Raw genomic sequence first — 21,044 nt, 5'->3', positions numbered from 1 at the left:
TTAAACATACAAAAGTAGATTTATGGGGCAAAGTCGGTGGATATATCGCAAGAAGGTGTTAATGACATAGTTAGAAATAGACTGATGTTGAAGTGAAACAGTCCCGCGTGGTGTTGCTCCCCTCCTAACTAATAACTGGGGCTTCACCAGCTCTCTAATTACTGCTAGCAGGGCCTTTAGATTTACCCTCACAATTAGAGGAGAACATAGTTACTGTCCAATTTAGCCCGCGCCCCTCCCTGTTCTGGCCCCCACACCTTGTTAGAGAGAAAAGCCTTGGTCAGCTGCAGGGTTGCATTATGAATTTCAAGCCCTTCACTCATGGGAAAGGGAGAAATTAGGGACAGTGCCAATGCATGAAACAGAGGTATTGAATGAAGAGTCAGAAAGGGGGGCGAGGACTTTGTTTAGTTTCTGTGTGATAAATAGAAAAGGACATGAAATAAAAAAGATAGACGAATACATGTAAGGGTTAAATGGGTTAATCAAAGTTAAATGTGCCCTATGTGTTTAACCTCTATTACACCTGACTCCTGCAGCGGGACTTTGTAAGTGATGTTATTTTCCTGAGAAACGGAGACTTCTATGTTGTTTCTAAAGCAGGCCACCATGAGCTTTGCCAGAACTTTTTTTTCTCCAGCTTGGGCTTCTCACTCACTCCTTCCTTTTGATTGTGTTTGTTGTTTTATGGAGGGGTTAGATGCGGTCCAGATTTCTGTTGCCAGTAGAGACCGTCTCAGTTCACCTCCAGTTGCCTGCCACCCCATTCATAAACAAATCACTCCAGCCCGGGACCTCTGAGCTGCTACTGAAGAACAACAAGCAGAACTCAATCTGTATTTGAAGTTTCCCTCCTCTGTTTTTTCTCTTTCCCCCTACTCCTTTTTTAAAACTTCCCTCTAAAGCTTTTTTCTAAACTCCTACTCACAATTCCCTCCCTCTCCAACTCACTCTTACTCTGGCTGCAGCCGGGCTGGACCAGCGGCCCCCTCCTCTGTGTGAATCTGTCAGGGGAGTGTGTATGTGTGTGAGCCATTGAGGACACTTCTTTTTAAATTTACAGCACTCTTTAGAAGCGGTGGGCAGGCTTTTCCAGAGTGTGAGAGAGGAGAGGAGCCCCCTGTGGTGCTGTGATTTGACTAAACACACTGCCGGGCTCAGAGCGGTACCTCCTCCGGCGGACTCTCGGGACAGCAGAGATTAACCTCAGACTCTGAACATCTGAGGGATCTATACATCTGAGGCAGCAGCCCCTGTAGAGACAACCAGCTGGAAGTCTTTCCTCTGATTTCAGAAGGAGGGGACCGACTGCTGGCAGACAAACTCCTCGGACAGAGAGGGAAGTCTACACTTGTAGGATCACTCTGAAGGTAAGAGATCTTGTTTCTCTGTCATTGTTAAAGATTTTACTTTTAGTCATGGGTGCTTGTCAGCTGTTGACAGAAATTAAGATGAACTTTACAAAGTGGTGAAAATTCACTTAGCCTGCATTGCAAACCCACTGTGACAGATTACATGCTGTCTGTCAGAGAGGATGCACCTCATCCTTACAGCTCTGCATGTTTACCTTTGATTTAAAGTGATATAATAAGCAGGTTCATCAGCTGAAGAGAAAAAAAGTAGTTTCTGTTTTGGTGTGATGTTGTTGCTACTTAGTGCTAATGTGTTTCTGTTGGCGGTATTTGTTTTCCACATACTTGCATGTGTACACAACAGGAATTACAATGTGAAAGAGTGTGAGCAACCTGTTCAAACATCAACGCGGTGACGGCTTGCATCTCTGCACATAGACACCTTTTCATTCTTTACCTAGTGCAACTTTAACAATGTTTATCTTCTCACTAAGAGAATGTGTTAGACAAGGTATCCCAGGGTCTCACAAACACACACACACTGGTCTTTATGGCACAAGCTGTTTGTATGTGCTCCACTTTGTGCTCCGCTGCTAAAGGGCTTGTTTATACAGCTCTCTTCAGTCACCCTGAGTGAACTGGCGGTACTCTCCGCTCGACCATCAGTCTCTTTCCTCCCTTGTGAATGGCCCTAACAGAATCAATCCTCTGTGTATTGCTACATTGAGAAGCTCATTGAAAAGCCGTGGCTGTGTACTGATATCAGTCCCGGCATTAGTTACTCTGCATCCTCTGGATCTCCCAATGATAACACATAGCAACCTCAATTCCCACCATCCTTTTTAAAAAGGAAAACCCTCATAAAGTAGTGATACAATCTTGTCTGAGGAACGCAGAGACCCCTCTCATTTATCACAGGAGAAGGTTTAAGTGCCTGGCATGAGTAACATTATAGCAATGTGAGCTATTTCATGGCAGACACATGGGGCATGCATGTCTTTTCTCCCTAATCCGCCATACAGTATGTTGTGCACCTGAAAGCTTCCTGACTTCCCTTCTATGTGCGGCTGCTGTAGTGTTAGGTTGTTGGATTGCTTTGCTGCACATTCATCATCTGCATACAGATGACCTCTCTGAATTAGCTCAGACTGAAGTCAAAACAACGTTGGCATGTTTTTTGTGTCTGCTGCTCTCCTTCAGTTGGGAGTTTCTTTTTGAAGTTTTTGATCTTCTCTGGCTTTGTGGATATATCGGTCCAGACTTTGTCTAGTGCTGTCGTCTAGATGAGCTTTTGGGAAACTGCATACATGTCATACTCTTACCATCAATGGTATTAGACGGTGTTGCATTCATGTCATAGTTTAACCATCAGCCGGATGATTCCTGCTGAACACAGGACCAGTGAATACACTCTTGACAGATCTTTATTGCACTGGATTTGTAAAACATGGTGACGTTTTATTTGTCTGTGGACGGTTGGGGATTTTTCTTCCTGTGCGTCAGGCTGCTGGTATGTACTGAAGCTCTTCTCCCCGGCCCCGATGCAGCGCAGCCCAGACCTAATCCTTCGTCATCAGCTGTTTCCTGGCTCTCCGGGCTCTCCACATGCCAGCCGCTCTCAGAAAATGTGCTTTACATTATGACCATGCAGACAACATGCCAGGAGTCTGGCTTGGCTCACATGTGCCGATATGTAACAGCCTGCACTCAGAAGCAAGTTTTGAAACACATTCATGCTTTTTCTGTCCTCTTGTGATTTATCTACTGTGAGCGGAACTAACAGCTGTTCAGCAACCGGGCTCTGAAGACCAGTGTGACGTTGTTCAGATCAGCATGCAGCTTAGAGTTTAAAAAGTAATGCAGAGCTATCAGAAATGTTATCACGTGATTATTCTGACACTTATTGGTGAGTGCATTTCTTTAGACATAGCAGTGTCTGACTCACACTCTGACTCAGCCACTTATTGGCTGATTCATAATTCACCCCTCATACTTTTCAACTGAGCTGTTGATTCTTATAAATCAAATCAGTCTCATGTCCCTGCCGTGCCTATGGGTCACTGATTCTTAAATGTGGTACTTATTATTTGAATCACATAGCTAGACTAAGTGGAGCTGTGATGAAGCATCCTGTACAGCGGCCCGTCCATCTGGCCTTCCTTCCCTCCTTCTTTCTCTCCCACCCACTCACAGAGCTGACAGGCAGCTGTATCTCATCCTCAGCCAGAGAACACAGGACCTCTGCAGGACAACTCCTGGAGGACGTGTTTCTTTATGATTTATAATATCACACTCATGAAATCATTCTTAAAATGCAGAGAGGGCATTTTCAAGGTAGCTGTACAAACTGTAAATATGGCAAACTGCATTTAAACTACATTGCAGAGGGAAATGATGTTCTGTTTACTCCACTGCATGTGCTGTACGGAGAGACGATAGCAACTTGTGTGGTAAATATATCAACAAAAACAAAGCCTGTTCACCATAACCATAGAACAATCCAGATTTTCAGCAGGAAGTTATGTTTCCATCAGATCCTTATAAAGCTCCTCTCTTTCTCTCTAGAGTTGTTGCTGTCCTCGGTCCAACAAAAACATGCTAGCATTGGTGATGTACTGCAGTGAAACAGGCGGACAAAGAAAAACAGCTGTTGCTTTTCCAAGATACGAATATTCCACGCAATGAAAAACCGAGACTAGTTTGTATTTCTCTCAGGTTGTCTTATGTCTATGAGAAATGTGTTAACATTGTTGAGCAACAGTTATATGATTTGTCAATACCCAAAATACCTCTTCCAAGATGGTTTTGCAGCTAAGTTGGACTAAAACTGCACACATTGAATAATTTAGGCCAGAGTGATGCTTCACTGTCACTTTTTTCCTGCGTTTTCCTCTTCCTTCCAACATTATTGAGTTTAGGGAGTGGAACGTAAAGGCAGTCAGGACTAATTGTATTCAGCTGTTTCTAACTTTAAGGGGGGGTGGGTGTGTCAGATGGACTGGAAGTGTGTGTAGGCGTCCTCCATTTCTCACGGGGCAGGTTGAGGGGCTTATACCCTCAAGTGTTGGGGTGATGGCCGGTGTGCAGGAAAAAGGAGGGTGCAGAGGTCTCAAAAAAGCGTGGGAGGATGTGCTGTTGCTTATGCTAGCACATACCTGATATCCCCTTATTCCCAATTGGTGGTTTGCATTAGCTGGGGTTGGGACGAAGCACTAACAATAACAACCTCACTCAGATTAACCCTGACTTGTTCTGCAAAATTGACATGACTTCAATGAAAACAGCTGCTTTAGTTTTTGTCATTTTATTTAGTTTTCCCTCATTTAGGTTCCCAAATTAGATCATTAAACTGATTTCAAACACTAGCCACATCCAAGGCTGTCATTCTACAACCGTCAGTTTTACCCAGAAGCCCTTCACATCCCCCCACCGCCACTACAAACAGCATTTACAACCCTGTTTGAAAGGCAGCAAACCAAAATCCACAGTTTCCCAAACATGTGTTGCTTCAGCATGAGTACAGAGTCACTCTGGTTGCTGAGGTAAGACCACTCACAGTCACTGTGTCCTAATGCTGAACCAAATGAAACCAGAGGGGTTAATCAACAGGAGCAACGGTAAGGGACTTTATTTTTAAGGATATGATATTGCAAACTTTATGTGGCTTTAATGCAACTTCCAGCTGTAACGTTACAGGATACATTTTTGATGATACATAATTTTTCAAAGTGCTGTGAACGGCAGCTTCTTGTTTGGGTTACTGTAAGTGAGACATATCTATCAAACTGAAACTATTGGGACACAGACAAGTTGAGTTTAGAAATATGTGGCACGTCTCCATTGATGTTTTACATATATGTATATATTCCATGTTTCTATTGATTAAACAACAGAGAAAGATTTCCTGGCTCTGCAGCTCCCCTCACATTGTTGCTTTCAGATCGGGAAAAGTAATTAGCAAAAAGTCTGCACGTCACTTAAATATCAAAAAGAGGCAAACATCACATCTGTATCTGGGACCAAAGAGGAGACTGTGATGGTCATGACAGAAGCGTAAATGCCATGTGTGAACGTTTTCTGTTTTCATGGTTTGAGATTTGAATGGCAAGCGTTTTATTACATTATCTTATTGTGGGAGGCTGTGGCACAGTGGTCTAGTGAGTTGGTGTTCGGGTCAGGGGTGCACAGGTTCAAACCCCACTGGATGTCGTTGTGTCCCTGGGCAAGACACTTCACCCCAAATTGCTCCTGTGGGGATTGCCCACAGTATGGAGTATGTAAGTCGCTTTGGATAAAAGCGTCTAACATGTAATGTAATGTTTTCATCTTCTGAAATTGCTTAATAGCACCCAACTAGGGAACTAACACCAATAACTGTTTAAAAAAGTGTGCTACATTTCCATGGAACTTCTGTTAAGTGTTAAGGTCACCGGAACTGGCAGAAAAAGTCTATTACTGGAGCTTTAAACAAGGCACACATGGCTCGAAAAGTACTTTGAACAAACACATGGAATCTAACCTATTTATGAGGCCCTGACATTTCTGCAAAAACTAAAAATGTCCATAGCTCACAGGTTGGAAGTGTAACTGTCTTCTTTTCTCCTTCTTCAATATGAAAGATGGATTTTTATGATACAAACACAGGCTCCATAAACAGACTGCACACATTTCCTGTTTACAGTAACTTAGAAAATTCTGACAGCACGTTGATGACATGTGTGCTCTCTGTGCTGAAACAGCCTTTTACTCATAAGCCTGTGGCTCATCATTCATTATTACAGCTCTGGCAAAGTATAGTGTGTATTAGCCAAGAGAGGGGGACAGCTAGGGTGCCTGGGATGGGTGAAGTGCATTGTGGGTCTGCTGCAGAGGGACCAGAAGGTTTGTCTCAGGGGGGTTGGTCCGTGATAAAAATGGAGGTTTGTTTTAGCAAAGGCTCATTGGGTCATTTTCTTCCCACAGAGCTTGCCAAAGTCCTGCTGTTCAGAGATAGGCCAACACAACTTGACATCCTTCTAAAAGCTAAAAGAGTGCATTTATGTTGCGCTGCAGCTTTAGTGTTCAGTGATTGTTTTATCTGAGCAATAATTGTTTGCATTGGAAACAAGTGACCGCTAAATTAGAGATGTTTTGTTTGCAGATAACAGCTTGCTGAGTAAACATCAGTGTGTGTGTGCACTCCCTCTGCTGTCTCACTCTGTGCTTTAATGTGGTGTTTCATATCAATTGTATTCTGTATGTCTGCAAGTCTGGTGCTGTGTGCGGTGTCTTTGTGGTGCGTTGATTTGTCATGCTTTGTCATTTGTCTAATTGGTTAAGTTCTTGCATGTCGATATTTATTTGTTCAGTTTGTTTTTCTCCTGCTATCTGTTTTTGTTTTTCTCAGTCCTGATTGTGTGTTTACATCTTTTTCTGCAGCTTGTTATTTAAAACAGTTTTTCCTCTTTAAGAAGTTTCGTTTTGTCCTCTACTCATTGTGACATCTCTTGTTTTCATGAGTATTTGGTTAGTTTTTGCGGTGGTCTGCTGTGTCAGTGATGCATCGCAGCCTCACACCCACACAAGAACAACAAAAATTCCCCTTTGGCTTACAGGAAGTCAGAGCTCTCCAGCTGCTTTTTGGACATCTTTCTCCTCTTTTGTTATAGATTACACTTTTTCTAAATGCAACCCCCTTGGGACCCACTTGAGCAAACAGTTGGCTGCAAACATGGTTCACAAAGCAGTTCCCACCTCATTGAGGACTGCTTCATCGCTGCCAGATGTTTGAATAAAACATGTAGCTACAGTATATATAGATAATCCCAGGAGTGGGATTACGGGCTGCTGTGGGACTATGCGTAGGCTGCGTGCGTCCCGCTAAGGTTGATTTTAGCATTCTTCCTCATTAGCTTGTGACACTTTGAGTGTAGCAGCATTGTTTATCAAAACCAGAAAGGGGTCAGTCAGCCACCAAATTTCCCAGTGTCTGTGGGAAAACATATACAGTGGGATAACAGTTTATCCGTCAAGGCATTACTGTGCCATCACTTACATAAACACTGTTTGTTTTTGACCTCCACAATCAGTTCAGAAATGTAGTGTCTCATTTCAAAGATTAAAAAGACATAAATAAACATCTCTGTTGGAAAAATGTTTTCAGATCTTTAAGACCCTCCACAAGCTCCTTAGATTGAAAGCCACTTGACCTGACTTGAGTTTTGAATATCAAGGATTTTTCTAACTGTAAATATCCTCAAGCACCACTTTTGACTCTGCTACAAACAACAAGTTTTTTTTTTTTTTTTTAACGTGTCAAATTGCTACCACTTGTTTTTATTGAGTCAAAGTTACTGAGATACTGTTAAAGCTGCTTGCCAGATTGACTTGTGTCCTGACCCCTTCAAACAAATCAAAGATATGACCGTGACAAAGTACAACAAATGTTTTGAACAGTTTCTTAAGATAACCTTGCAGAAAGACTTTGACTTTGACTTTGATGTTCCAAGTACTTGCTAAATATTGCTGTAGTGTTCCCTCTCTTAACTCTTTAAAGTGCTCGTCTGGCTCTCTATGGCCCTCTGATCCTTGTAAGCTCATCATATCTTGAGGGTCAAATTCCTTCTCTGCTCAAAGTCCCCCCCCCTGCCCATTGGTCAACATGAAACCTCATCATGTTGCGGTAGCCAAACATTATTTTTCCGTCCTTTTCAAAGACCTCAAAAAAATATTTGAACACACCTAGTTTCTTGTTCAATTTTCTGCTGATCTCAGATGTAAACTCATATCCTGCAGTGGCCCTAATGTAGCTCTTTGGCTTGGCTAAGCAGAAATAGAATCAGCAGCCAGTCACAATACGATTTGTTAGTCCTCATGCTGCCAAGAGACACATGGCTTTGGCGTCGCCGTGTTTGGCTGTTGTCACTCAGAATCATCGTCCCTGACACGATGGTTCTCGTAAGCGCTGATGTATGGCTTCTTCAGTAGACTGTCCCTTATTGCTGGGGCCCCCGGGGAGAAGGTGGCCCCCCCTGCTCCCGCCGTCATCACCAGCAGGGTCCCAAGTGTATCAGCGGTCCTGGGAAAGTTCCAGAGATATACTGTGGGAACGTGAACTGTGTGTGTGTGTGTGTGTGTGTGTGTGTGTGTGTGTGTGTGTGTGTGTGTGTGTGTGTGTGTGTGTGTGTGCTTTAGCGCATGTGCAAGTTAGGATGTGTGTATGTGTGGACTGTGACACAAAGGAGAAAACGTCTTTCCTTCACCCCTTTTTATTAGAACCAGGAGGCTGGGGAGGAAATGGACCAGTCATGTTTTTGGAGCAACTCAAGAGGTTCTGGTTTGGGAGCGGAAATGCCAATGGCAGTTAATTTAGAGACAACATGTATCTCTGGTTTGAGTAACTAGCTTTGATTTGTTAGTCATGGAACTTCTTACCACAGTGACGAATCATCCTCTCTTAAAAATAGCCATTACTAAATCTGTGTTTTGGACTCACTTTTGAAGAATCAGTCTTAGAGGTGATATTGTCAGACAATTGATAAATGAATATTAACAAAACACCTACAAGTTTGAGATAAGATTGAGAAATGTAATCCCTCAAACAAAATGGTTGAAGATAGTCACATTTCTTAAAATAGAAGTTGTAAAATTGGAATGAATTATCGAGTAATAACGTTATATGGGGTAAGATTGCTCAAGATACATTTCACAATTTTTCCACTGCCTCCCTCCCTCACTTCCTCCTCCACCCTCGCTCTTCCCAAGGCACGCTCTTCCGCCCTCACTCTCTTTCCCACCCTCTTGCGTACAGGCCTGTGATCCATCCTTAACTGTTTCCAGACGTGTGCTTGCTGCAAGGCTTAACCCCCATCCCAAACATAATAACAAACCATTCCTCCCCTCCTCAATCTCTCCTTCTGCCTTTTTTCCTGGCAATGGTAACAGTGGTTAATGTTTGTATGGGAGGATGGCAAAGTAAGTATTATTCACCTTTGACCCCAATAACACTGATATCAAGTTGATATACAACATGATATCCTATTAATATATCAAAACCTAAGCAACTTTCAGAATCATGAGTACACGACTGTGTCAGCAGCTTGTGTGAATGCCCTCATTTTCACTTTTGTATACAACAAAACCAATTAATGGCTCAGCACGGCTCTAGAATAGCTTGGACGCAGCGTTGTTGCCAGTGAGTGTGTTGCAAAGCTGCACACAGTGACCCGTTTGTTAGTGGGCAGAATGCCGGTGAACCGGGAACAAAAAGAGACAGACATTGTCGCTCTGTCCTGGTGCAGCGAGGCATAAAATACCTCCAGAGTGAACTGCATCTGCACCTCAGACTCATGTTTGATGACCAGAAACCATTAAAGAAAGCAGCTTGACGACATACTAATTATATGTTGTTTCCTTAGTATGAGCAGAGCATTTACTTTGATGGAAAACATTTTTAAAATGTGATTTAATATCTAAACTCCTGCTTTGCCTGACCTGTTAAAGCTCATGAGGACAGGAATACATCCATCATGATATGAAGCCTCATGAGAGATGTCAACTGTTGTGCTGGGTTGAGTGGGGTCTATGTCAACCAGCAGTTTTTTTATATTTTGTTGACAGAATGATCTTTTTTTCTTCTTGAAACATTTACTTTGAAGGCAATGTGGGGGCGTAACATTTCCATTAAGGGTACATGAAGGTTAATCAGCATTGTCATCACTCTTTTTGTCCTGCAGAATAAAGTGCATTGAATGCTTTTACCATGAGGAGGGTGACGGCATCCAGGCTTCATCTGACGGTCACAGTGACAGGTGAGAGCTTCAATAAACAAACACAAATGGAAATCTGAAACAGGACTGCAGGTTGTTTTGCAGGGAAGCGAAGAGCATGACGCCAAGCCTAGTATGCAAGCTTTGTAACTTACAGATTTCAAATGTAAAAGCATCCAAATAAAACTTAATATATGCATGGTTGAAACTTTAACATTACATTAACACAACAGTATGACATATGTTCTTTAGGGTGGGTAGGGGGGTAGATTTCCAAAAATGTTATTCAGTGTATGAAGTTATAAAGTAAAGGAAACTTTATTATAGACATATAACGTGTCCTTATATATAAAGACACTTTATTGATTATTTTTGGATTACTTATTTCATTTCTAACTTTGATGCAAAGGACAAATGATGCATTCAAACTAACCTCTGTCATTTGTAATACATCTGTCAGTGACAAGGCATCATTATCCTCCCACATTTCCTCTCCAGCAGCTCATATCCTTCAACATTTAGAGATAGAACAGGATCTGCCATGTATTGTTGATTTAACCTTTGACCTCATGCTGCTGCCTCTTTGACCTCCAACCTGACCTTTCTTCTTGTTGTGCCAACTGCAGCTCTCCTGTATTTCTGCACCGCGCTGCGCTGTGTAGAGATCTCACCCGATGACAAAGAGCTCACCTTGGCTGAAGGCTCCTTTCTCAGCCTCACCTGCTCCAGCTCAGGGGAAACCACCTGGGAGTTCAAGAGGGACGATGTGCCGTACTGCCAAGTGGAACCAGTTCAAAATGGTGGTCCTAGCTACCAAATTGTGCAAAGCAACAGCACATCCAGTATTTTGAGCTTGTTGAACATGAGCTGGAAGCACACGGGGGTGTATCTGTGTGTTGACCGACACACTAAAGAAACTAAGGAGGTGGCTGTTTTTGTTCCAGGTACTGGTTCAGTTTCCTGTAAGAGCGGCCTTACATCAAAGACAATTTAAGATTGACTCAGTATGTCTTGTGTAGTGGAAACAAGACTGTATCTCATTAATAAAATAAAGCTGTCTCAATTCCACATTGATGTGGTTTGTAGTGTGGTAAAGTGACAACATATAGTACACTTAGAGTTGGATCCATGATTTAGACTCTAAATCAATCAGATTGTGTTTTTCTGCAGACCCCAAGGTGTGGTTCATAGAGCGCTCCCACGGCATGGTTACAAAGACCAGTGAGGAGAGCACCGTCCCCTGTGTGGTGAGCAATCCTGACATCAACGTCACCCTGTATGAGAGGGACACTGATCAGCCCATCAGGGGGGTGTATGTCCCCAGTGAGGGGTACAAGGCACCGCTGGAGGAACGGACATATGTGTGTCGTGGAGAGATGAACGGGGAGGTGATGGAGTCTCAGGCCTTCTACGTCTACAGCGTTATCGGTGAGTGTTCAGGTTAAAGAGTTCAGTTAGAGAAACTATTTTTCCCAAGATAAAAATGTGTTCATTATCGACTCGACCCTGTGTGTGCTGAAACTCCAGAAAACTCACACACACATAGTTGGCCCCTTTAATTCAATTTATGCCTTCACCCACACTATTAAAGTTAATGGGTCTATCTTTTTAAAGCGCCATAAAATGACTCGTAAAATGTGCATCAGATCTCTTCAAACAGCTTGTGCAGCATTATGTACAAGTTTGGTAGCCAAAGTATTATCTGTCAGTCCAAAAGTTTCATCCATTCCCATACTTACACAGGAGCTTTGGTCACTTTACAACTCTCTGGTGAAAAACTACTGGAGGGTGTGTGAGTTCTTAAAGTGAGGAGATAATGAGGTAAATACTGGGTTTTTGGTCTCAATGTGCAATAATACGTCTACATCACACAAAAATGCTGCACATCATGTTTAGAGAAATTAAAAGTACATGTTTTTGATTTTGTGGAGCTTTAGAGTTTTTGTTAAATATTGGAGCCAGCTACAATGTTCAGTTCTGACTAATACTGATAATGATATAAGTTGAGGGTATATTTTTGAACAATTATGTGATTGATTAGTTGTGAAGGACACTTTTCGACATATTGTTTTGATTAATAACATCACCACCTCTTCCTCCTCCCCCACACTCCCTCTTCCCGTTCCAGTCCCAGAGGCCTTCGACGTCTACATCAATGCGTCGAACACCATCCTGAAGCAGGGCGAACCGCTGACTGTGAACTGCACAGTGCACGGAGTGGAGATAGCAGATTTCTCCTGGGATATGCCCAATAGTGAGGTGAGTGGGAGTGGAGCAGAAACACACTTTTGTTCAGCATTCCCTTCCTGATCACTCTCGGGCCTCAGGACCAAGCCCTAATGGTATCAAGATGTGGACACACCTCAATTTGTTTCCCCCTGTGATATTCCTCTGACAACATGTGTATTGTAATGGTCTGTTCTTTTGAATTCATTCTGGGATCATAAAAAGATTCAGCTTTTCAGATTCATTTAAGATGTTGGTTGAGGAAGGCAGAAAAACTCACTAACATGTAGAATCTAGAGGAATTCAAATATTTAAAAATAAAACAACACATTACTTCATGATTGCTCACTATGCAGATATCTGATCACTCACATTTTGATCGTATTCAACTTTCTTTCTTTTTTGACACTTTTTTTGACACTTCTTTTGTTGTTGAAAGTTTTCATTATAAAGAAAAACCATACAGAATGTCATAGTCAAATACATACTGTAGATGCAACATTGCACATTTCAACCAGGATCATATTCAACTATTAAAATGTCACTTTCTTATCAATTTCCGTTTTCTTCTAGGACGTCGAGCCTCTGACAGACTTCCTGCCCAACATGAAAATGCGCTCCTTCCTGATCTTCCCTCACGCCACGGTGGCCAACAGCGGAAACTACGTGTGCCGTGTCCACGAGCCTGTCCAAGACCAGACTGCCTCTGGCAGCGTCAACATCACTGTGCTCGGTCAGCCTAACCCACGCATCCACACAAAACTAAAACAAACTGATGCTGGACGGATTATTATTGTGTTTCACTGACAGAGAGAAATCCCGCTTATTATATAAACCTCTTCAAGTCAAGGTGAAAGAGGTGCCTCTTTTAAAGGAAATGAAGAGGACCTCTGTTTATTTCTGTTCACATGGTGCGGATGCCCTGAGTGATACCTTGAATAACAGACCAAGGGGGTACAGCTGATCTATATTTAGACTTATGGGAATAAACTCCAGGTAGACAAGAAAATGTTAGTATAGCTTTTTCTTTTTTGGAACAGTTTAGCCTTTATTGCAGAATGACATCGTTGAAAGGGGAAGATGACATGTGTCGAAAGACCGCAGGCCAGATTTAAACATCCCTGTGCCACAGCAGAGCCTACAGTATGTTAACATAAACCCTCAATAAGTTCAGCATCAAAGCAATATTTGATCTTGCAACTTGAGGGTGAATAAAAACAGGGTTCATTACGCCAATATTCTCTCTTGACAGTCACTGAGTGCGTCTGGGTCTGTGAATGCTTATTCTTTCTGCAGCGAGGTGTGTTATGTTTATGAAATCCTTGAATAGCTTGAGCCGCCATGCTCCATGGAGACAGTTTAGTAGTGGTCTCTGGACATGTCAGTGGAAAAGACAGATAGTGTCTGGCCACAGAAGGTCAGCAACAAACAGCAGCACTCCAGTACTGTCTCTACCAACTTAAATATAATCAATAATATGACTATAATTCAATTAATAATGTTATATTTACAATGGATTACAAGACTACTGTATGAAAGCTTCTTGTGTTAAACCTACAGAGAATGACATAATAAGATTTGATGCAGAAGATCCAGTGTGTGACATTTATGTTTTGTTGCTAATGATGTTATTTTCTTTGCTCAGAGCAAGGTTTTGTGGACGTGAAGGCGGCTCGGAAACAAAACATTTCAGCCCGGCTGCAGGAGAACGTGGAGCTGAGGGTGGAGATTGAAGCCTACCCTCCCCCTCAGGTCCGCTGGAGCAAAGACGGGGCCACCATCAAGGGACACAAACCCATCACAACCAGACAAGAGCATGAGATCAGGTGAGACCAACCAAATCCATAAAAAATGTCCTACATACCATAAAACTAATTATAGAACTCTTACAAGTTGATCCATTTAAGAAGTTAGCACTTCAGTTAGGGTGACAGCCTCCGGAGGCGCGCAGCTCTTGTCAGTCGTCACCAGATAAGGCCTCCGCAGAGGGAAACTCTATACTAGCAAGAGGGCCCACTCCATCACTCATCACACTGGAACCATAAACACAGGATACCTGTCACAACTCACATATGTCTTTCAGTAAAATCCCAAACAACGTTGTACTTGCAGGACTATGTTTTCAAATCTCCGACACACATTCAGAATCAGAGAGACAAAGTGAAATATCATCCGCATGCTCGGTTCACAAATTGGAGACAACCACAAGCCCACACATAAAAAAACAAAAAAAACAGATGTGTATATTTCTAGGAATAAACTCTGCTGAATTAGAAAAAATACATGACAACTCTTAAAGAACAGAACAACACTATCCCAGGGTTTTGGTATTTAATTATCCCACTGAAAATGTGATGTGATTATCTTGGGTGCTTCTTCGTCTAAATACTTTTTCTGCACTAATCACAACAGTTATCTCTGTATTTAATTGGTATGTCACTATGTGAATGTTAATGTATGCACAGTTGGTATACATGTGTGATTTCGTAGTTGAGTGAATTTGGACGTGTTGTGCCGTGTAAACACAATGTTTCAGTTGCTTGAACCTTTTAAACATGGTGTCTCGTTCATGATAGGAAAAAGGCAAACGAATGAATGTTTGGTCACAAAAAATGGTCTCCTTGGATAATAATCTAGAAATGAGTTTGGACACCCAGAAGAAGCTAATATATTCCTATTTCTAAACAAAGTAATATATTCATAGAAACTGAAAGCATGATTCATTTTGTCCATAGGAATCTTAATGTTTCTGTTGAAAAAAGCAATAAATAATCATTATTATTTTATAAATATCCTCACCTTCTCTTCTCCCTCAGGTATGTCACTATTCTAACCTTGGTAAGGGTGAGGACGGAGCAGAAGGGCCTCTACAGCGTCCTGGTCACAAACGGAGATGACACAAAGGAAGTGACGTTCGACCTGGAGGTACAAGGTGAGTGGCTGTTTGAGGAATATCACATCATAATGCGTTCTTGAATAGTTTAACTTTTTTAACTGCAGCTTGACTTGAAATACTATGTTTGTATCCATGTCAGCAATGATTAATGGCAGCTGCTCCCTCTGTGTGTAGTTCCCTCTCAGATTAAAGACCTGACGGACCACCACCTCCCTGGAAAGAAACACTTGGTGACCTGTGTCGCTGAGGGGGTCCCGGTCCCGAGCATCCAGTGGTACAGCTGTGACAGCATGCACAAGTGAGTCCCACATTCATCACTGCTGTCACATTACAAACACCAGGAGGCTGACCGCACTCATTCAATTCAAATTCTGTGTGTCTGCTTTGACTTGTTTTGACTCTGTCCACTCATTCCCTGTCCGGCTGCAGGTGTAGCAACCAGACGGAGGTGTGGCAGCCTCTGATAGCAGAGCCGGAGGTGGTGAGCATCCGGACCAACGTGAGCTACAGCGAAACTCGTAAAACAAGCCAGGTGCGGAGCCAGGTGACCTTCCACAAGCCCCAGCAGGTGACGGTGCGATGCGAGACCAGCAACCGGGCCGGACTCCTCGACAGAAGAGACGTCAAACTGGTGTCCAACAGTAGGTGTCAACAGAAGAATGTCCCACCTCTGTGTCTTTTATACCTCAGTGTCCATACAGCCTTTGATATATTTGAATACTTGAAAGAAAGTGACATTTCTAAAAGTAGTCTACGGTAATTTAAAATGTGTACTGTGTCAATGTGCAATATACTGCTTTAGTATAAGATAACAAACATGGTGGTCTGGTGAAACACCTGTTTGAGAAGTCGCATTTCAGAGACACAGTACAACCTGCATTAATGTGTTTTTGTACTGAAGCTATGGATATTCGTGTAACTTGCGTTGCAAACATGTTTATAAAGTGAAGTTTTGTGTTTGTTGAGAATATGAGACAGCTTTGTTAAATGTTCTTGGTTTGCCTGTTGCAGCGCTGTACTCCCAGGTGGCAGTGTTGGCTGCTGTTCTGGCCTTAGTGGTCATCATTATCATATCCATCATCATCCTCGTTGCTGTATGGAGGAAGGTGAGAAACAAAGTCACAAACTCAATCTTTAGAATTTAGTAAATACAAAGTACAAAAAAATGTACAGAAACCTCAGGGTGTTTTTTATTCGCCAACATGAGTGTTTTTCTCTGTGCTCTCAGAAACCTCGCTATGAGATCAGATGGAAAGTGATAGAGTCTGTGAGCCAGGAAGGGCACGAGTACATCTACGTGGATCCCATCCACCTGCCTTATGACCTGGCCTGGGAGATGCCGCGAGACAACCTGGTGCTGGGTGAGTCTTCAGATGAATCAGCAAAATGAGGACCATGAAGCCATTCAGAGACAAAATGCCATCCTTCATTTCAAAAATATATTTTTAAATATCGAAGTAAACTATTTCAAATGTCTTCATAAACATGGATGGATACCACTTAATTAATCCAAAGAAAAATACATGAAAGACACATTTCACAAATAAATATAATATAGTTAGCAATATATATATTAAATGCAAAATCAATACAATTGGATTGCATTCTAAGCCTGCATTGGCATGTATACAATACATGAACCATTCTATTTATTTGTATGTGTAAGAATAATATTAATTAATGTAATCATCATGCTTTTTAGTTGCTTATTGTTTTGTTTTTTACTACTTTGTTAAATTGTATTTTATTTGATACATTTATGATAATAATCTAATTACATATACTTTTGGTCTTGAAGTCCAAGTCATTGCAGGTGTTTTTGTTGTTGTGTCCACATCACTTGTTAAATGAGAATAAATAGACTTTTAGACCTTTAGTAGATGGCTAGACAAAAACAAAGAAACAGGTTTGCAGCATCAGCAGGTCACTTTGGTGCTGCTGGTGGTTTGGGAGGCTAGAATACTAAGTAAGGTTTGTTAAACTTGTTTTCTTGGCACCAATCCCTCCTCATTTTAAAGCTCCTTGTGTCTGTTGACGTGTCGTTGGTAGTCAGCTGCTCCTTACAGACTTGGAGCTTCCCAAGCTCACTCAGGCCCTCCATGGTTAAACTCCTTTATCTGTTGTAACCTGCTCAGGCCAGTTACCAGAGAAATGTGTTTACACTGATATTTGAATGAACAGAGTGGATCTCTCTTCTTTTTCAGGTCTATCATGTGCTCCATTCACACTGTGTCCCACTGAGCTTGTCTTTGTGTTTCAGGTCGCACTCTTGGATCAGGAGCCTTTGGCAGGGTGGTCGAGGCAACTGCGTACGGTCTCACTCATTCCCAGTCCAGCACAAAGGTTGCGGTGAAAATGTTGAAATGTAAGACATACAATATAAAAACCCAGTCAAAAGCCATGTGCGCACTTGTGTGAATAACATAGAGACCACAGCAGAGCCCCCTGCATACAGTAGCTGTCAGATATTGGTACACCAGCGCCTTGTTCCTGCGAGCCCAGAGAGAGAGAGCAGCCTGCTGGTCTTTAGTTAGGTTGCCAGCCTGGTCTGAGTTTCAGCCAACACGTCATTGAATGTTTGGAAAGAACACAGTGTGTCCTGCTCTCAGTGTGTTCAGGTCTCCTGTTCTCACACCTGCCTCATGCTGACCTACTGACAATCAGAAATCCTTTACTCGTCCTGCAGAGGGGGATTTACATTGTGACAGCAAAGTATAGATGACACGCTATAAGATAAAAAGGCATGCACATATTATTTAAATACTCACACATGTCTTTCAGGAAACTCCCAAACAACATTGTACTTGCAGGACCATGTTTTCAAATCTCCAACACACATTAAAAATCTAAATGACAAAGTGAAATATCATCAAATAAATGATTACAACTTACAGGAGTACACATTAATGGAAAACTAACTAAGTAAGCAGTACTTGTAAAATAAAATAAGTGTAACATTGTAGAATGAAGGGTGGTTGCGGGTAGATTACAGTAGTAAAATAAAATCTTATACATCTCCCTCTCTTTCTCACCATCCAGCTACAGCCAGGAGGAGTGAGACTCAGGCTCTGATGTCAGAGTTGAAGATAATGAGTCACCTGGGCCCACACCTCAACATCGTGAATTTGCTGGGAGCTTGCACCAAACAAGGTAAACATCACAAGGAGTGCTAGTGCTATACTGTGCTAAGGCAGATGATTAATTAGTGCATTTCATGGTTTGTATAACAACCCATGAAAATGAAATCAGCTGTGAGCATTTCCTACAACCGTCATGACGGTTCAGTCGGTTGATGACTCTGCAAAGGCAACAGAGAAATGTTGGCTTGTTCATTCCTCTGTGACCCTTTCTCTGTCCGTGAACTACATAAATACATTTTTCATTCAAATGTTCTCTAAAATGGAATATCAATACCTGGGTGAAAAAGCAACCATTCCTCATGTGTGACCTACTTTTGAGGTTAATCTCTGTCCCATGTTAAGTTTTTAAAGTTAAGTATAGTATGAGAAGGCTAAATAAATGGATATTATTTAGATTGACTATTTTACAGGATGTTACAAAAGAAGAACGTATTTCCAGACAAGATTGCTAACAAATAAAACATGCAATGCTTTGTAGTATTTTCTTAATTATGTCATTTAGATGTTTATTTTTAACTTGCTATGAGTAGGCTTTGTATGTAATTATACAAAATGGTATTACATCAGTGCACAATTTAATTATTTTAAAGTGAAAAGGCAAAAGACTATTTTAATAAGCCCACATACTTATCTTAAAGGCTTTCCTTAGTATTTACCAACTTCATGGAGCTTAATAAAACATTTGTATGTGTATTTTTGTTGTATGAAAATTAATTGCGGCTCTCCTTCTCCACCAACCAGGCCCATTGTATCTGGTGACAGAGTACTGTCGTTATGGCGACCTGGTGGACTACCTGCACAGGAACAAGCACAGCCTGCTGCAGAACTACGCCGAGAAGAACCAGGACGAAAGCTGCCTCATCTCCGGGGGAAGCACTCCACTCAGCCAGAGGAAAGGGTGAGAAAAACAGACAAACACAAGAAATCTCTGCTGTCACAAACAAAGACATGGAAACACATGTGTCCCCAGATAAGTTTGATATGAGTAAGAAACATGAGAAAGATAGATTTATGTCTGTTTAGTTATCACTTCATGTTTCCCTCCAGCTATGTGTCCTTTGGGAGTGAGAGTGACGGAGGATACATGGACATGAGTAAAGATGAGCCCTCCATCTACATGCCCATGCAGGAGCATATGGACACCATCAAGTATGCAGACATCCAACCCTCTCCATACGAGTCTCCCTACCAGCAAGACATCTATCAGGAACAAGGTTTGTTTCTACTTTGATTTAAGTCTCAACAGTCTAATTCATTTTCCAGGGTTGTAAATGAAAATAAGTGTGAAGAATTCAGTAGGCTTTACGTAGGAAACAAGGGAGTTAGTCTTGAAGTACAGTATGATGTGACGGCCACCACTTATTTTCTGCTGCCCACAATGGAAGAGTTCTGGGAGATATTTATGTGTGTAAAGCTCTAGTTTTAATAAGTAAGCTTAAAAAAGTGCTTTTCATGAACACAGGATTTGTTTAGGCCTCATAAATCAATGAATACAGTTTGAATTCTCCACGGTCTTTGATCAAAAAGCCCTTATGAATGTTTCTCCATATGAAAGGCGTGAGCTACATTTCAGCCCATGCAGTCACAGGACAGCCAGAGCACCCAACCCCCCGCCCTCCCCAAACAACAAAACAATGTCTTCATTCATGAGATGCTCCTCACCAAGTCTATTGTCTCACCTTGTCTTCGTGTTCAGGTGGCAGCAGATTGGACCTGTTCATCAGTGACTCTTCTGCCCTCACATATGACGATCTGTTGGGCTTCAGCTACCAAGTCGCCAAGGGGATGGAGTTCCTCGCCTCCAAGAATGTAGGATATTAAGAAGAATGTTGCATGATATGTAGCTGAAGGCTAACTCGAAATTCTGTGGATTTGTCTTGAAATGGATAGTGCCACACTGAGTGAAATACGGTGATTCATCTATAATCAGACATGAAGGACTTCTGAACAGTTGACATTATAGTGTTTTAGCATAACAAAATACTTAAAGTAGAAAAAAGTAAAGAAGAAAAATAAAATATGTATTTTAATATTTTTTATTAATTTGAATCTTCGAAATAACTAATAATGTCAAATAAATGTAAAATATTTGTCTCTGAATTGATGTGGAGTATAAGCATCAAATATAAAAAATGTATTACTCAAGTATAAATTCCATAACATTGTAATTATGTAATGAAATTAATTAGTATCTGTCCACCACAGATAGATAGATAGATAGATAGATAGATAGATAGATAGATAGATAGATAGATAGATAGATAGATAGATAGATAGATAGAAAGAAAATAAACATAATAAAAAAAGGAACAGCCAGTTAGCCTAGCTTAGCATAAAGACTGGAAACAGCTAGCCTGGCACTGTCTGAAAATAAATATAATTCACCTACCAGCACCTCTTCAAATCATGAAGTAACAGTTTATATCTTGTTTGTTTATTTTAAACCAACAAAAGTGTAAAATCAACTATTTTATTTTATCCAACCACAGTGCGTCCATCGTGACCTCGCTGCCAGGAATGTGTTGATTTGTGAGGGGAAACTGGTGAAGATCTGCGACTTCGGCCTGGCGCGAGACATCATGCATGATTCCAACTACATCTCTAAAGGCAGCGTAAGTGGCCACTGCTAAATGAATATGACGTACAGTAATGGATTATATTTGAAACTAAGTGAAAAGGTGCT

The 21,044-nt window shown here is 41.6% G+C and overlaps 1 protein-coding gene across 1 annotated transcript in view; it reads left to right on the top strand.

The window, feature by feature from the left end:
* Positions 1–961: 961 nt before the first annotated feature.
* Positions 962–21,044, top strand: part of pdgfrb (platelet-derived growth factor receptor, beta polypeptide) — a 35,966-nt gene continuing 15,883 nt past the window's right edge. Inside the window, exons 1-18 of the mRNA XM_010794707.1 lie at positions 962–1,370; positions 10,067–10,141; positions 10,726–11,043; positions 11,270–11,527; positions 12,228–12,358; positions 12,899–13,058; positions 13,971–14,151; positions 15,142–15,257; positions 15,396–15,519; positions 15,651–15,862; positions 16,233–16,327; positions 16,450–16,582; positions 17,482–17,586; positions 18,261–18,371; positions 19,103–19,259; positions 19,409–19,575; positions 20,058–20,170; positions 20,851–20,973. Coding sequence (XP_010793009.1) covers positions 10,093–10,141; positions 10,726–11,043; positions 11,270–11,527; positions 12,228–12,358; positions 12,899–13,058; positions 13,971–14,151; positions 15,142–15,257; positions 15,396–15,519; positions 15,651–15,862; positions 16,233–16,327; positions 16,450–16,582; positions 17,482–17,586; positions 18,261–18,371; positions 19,103–19,259; positions 19,409–19,575; positions 20,058–20,170; positions 20,851–20,973 — 2,553 coding nt within the window. The 5' untranslated portion in view covers positions 962–1,370; positions 10,067–10,092. The remainder of the gene's footprint in view (positions 1,371–10,066; positions 10,142–10,725; positions 11,044–11,269; positions 11,528–12,227; positions 12,359–12,898; positions 13,059–13,970; positions 14,152–15,141; positions 15,258–15,395; positions 15,520–15,650; positions 15,863–16,232; positions 16,328–16,449; positions 16,583–17,481; positions 17,587–18,260; positions 18,372–19,102; positions 19,260–19,408; positions 19,576–20,057; positions 20,171–20,850; positions 20,974–21,044) is intronic.

The sequence above is a fragment of the Notothenia coriiceps genome, unplaced genomic scaffold, assembly GCF_000735185.1.
Source record: "Notothenia coriiceps isolate Sejong01 unplaced genomic scaffold, NC01 NC01_scaffold00037246, whole genome shotgun sequence".
NCBI lineage: Eukaryota > Metazoa > Chordata > Actinopteri > Perciformes > Nototheniidae > Notothenia > Notothenia coriiceps.
The sequence above is the reverse complement of the archived record's forward strand: the minus strand, read 5'-3'. Positions and strand labels throughout refer to the sequence as shown.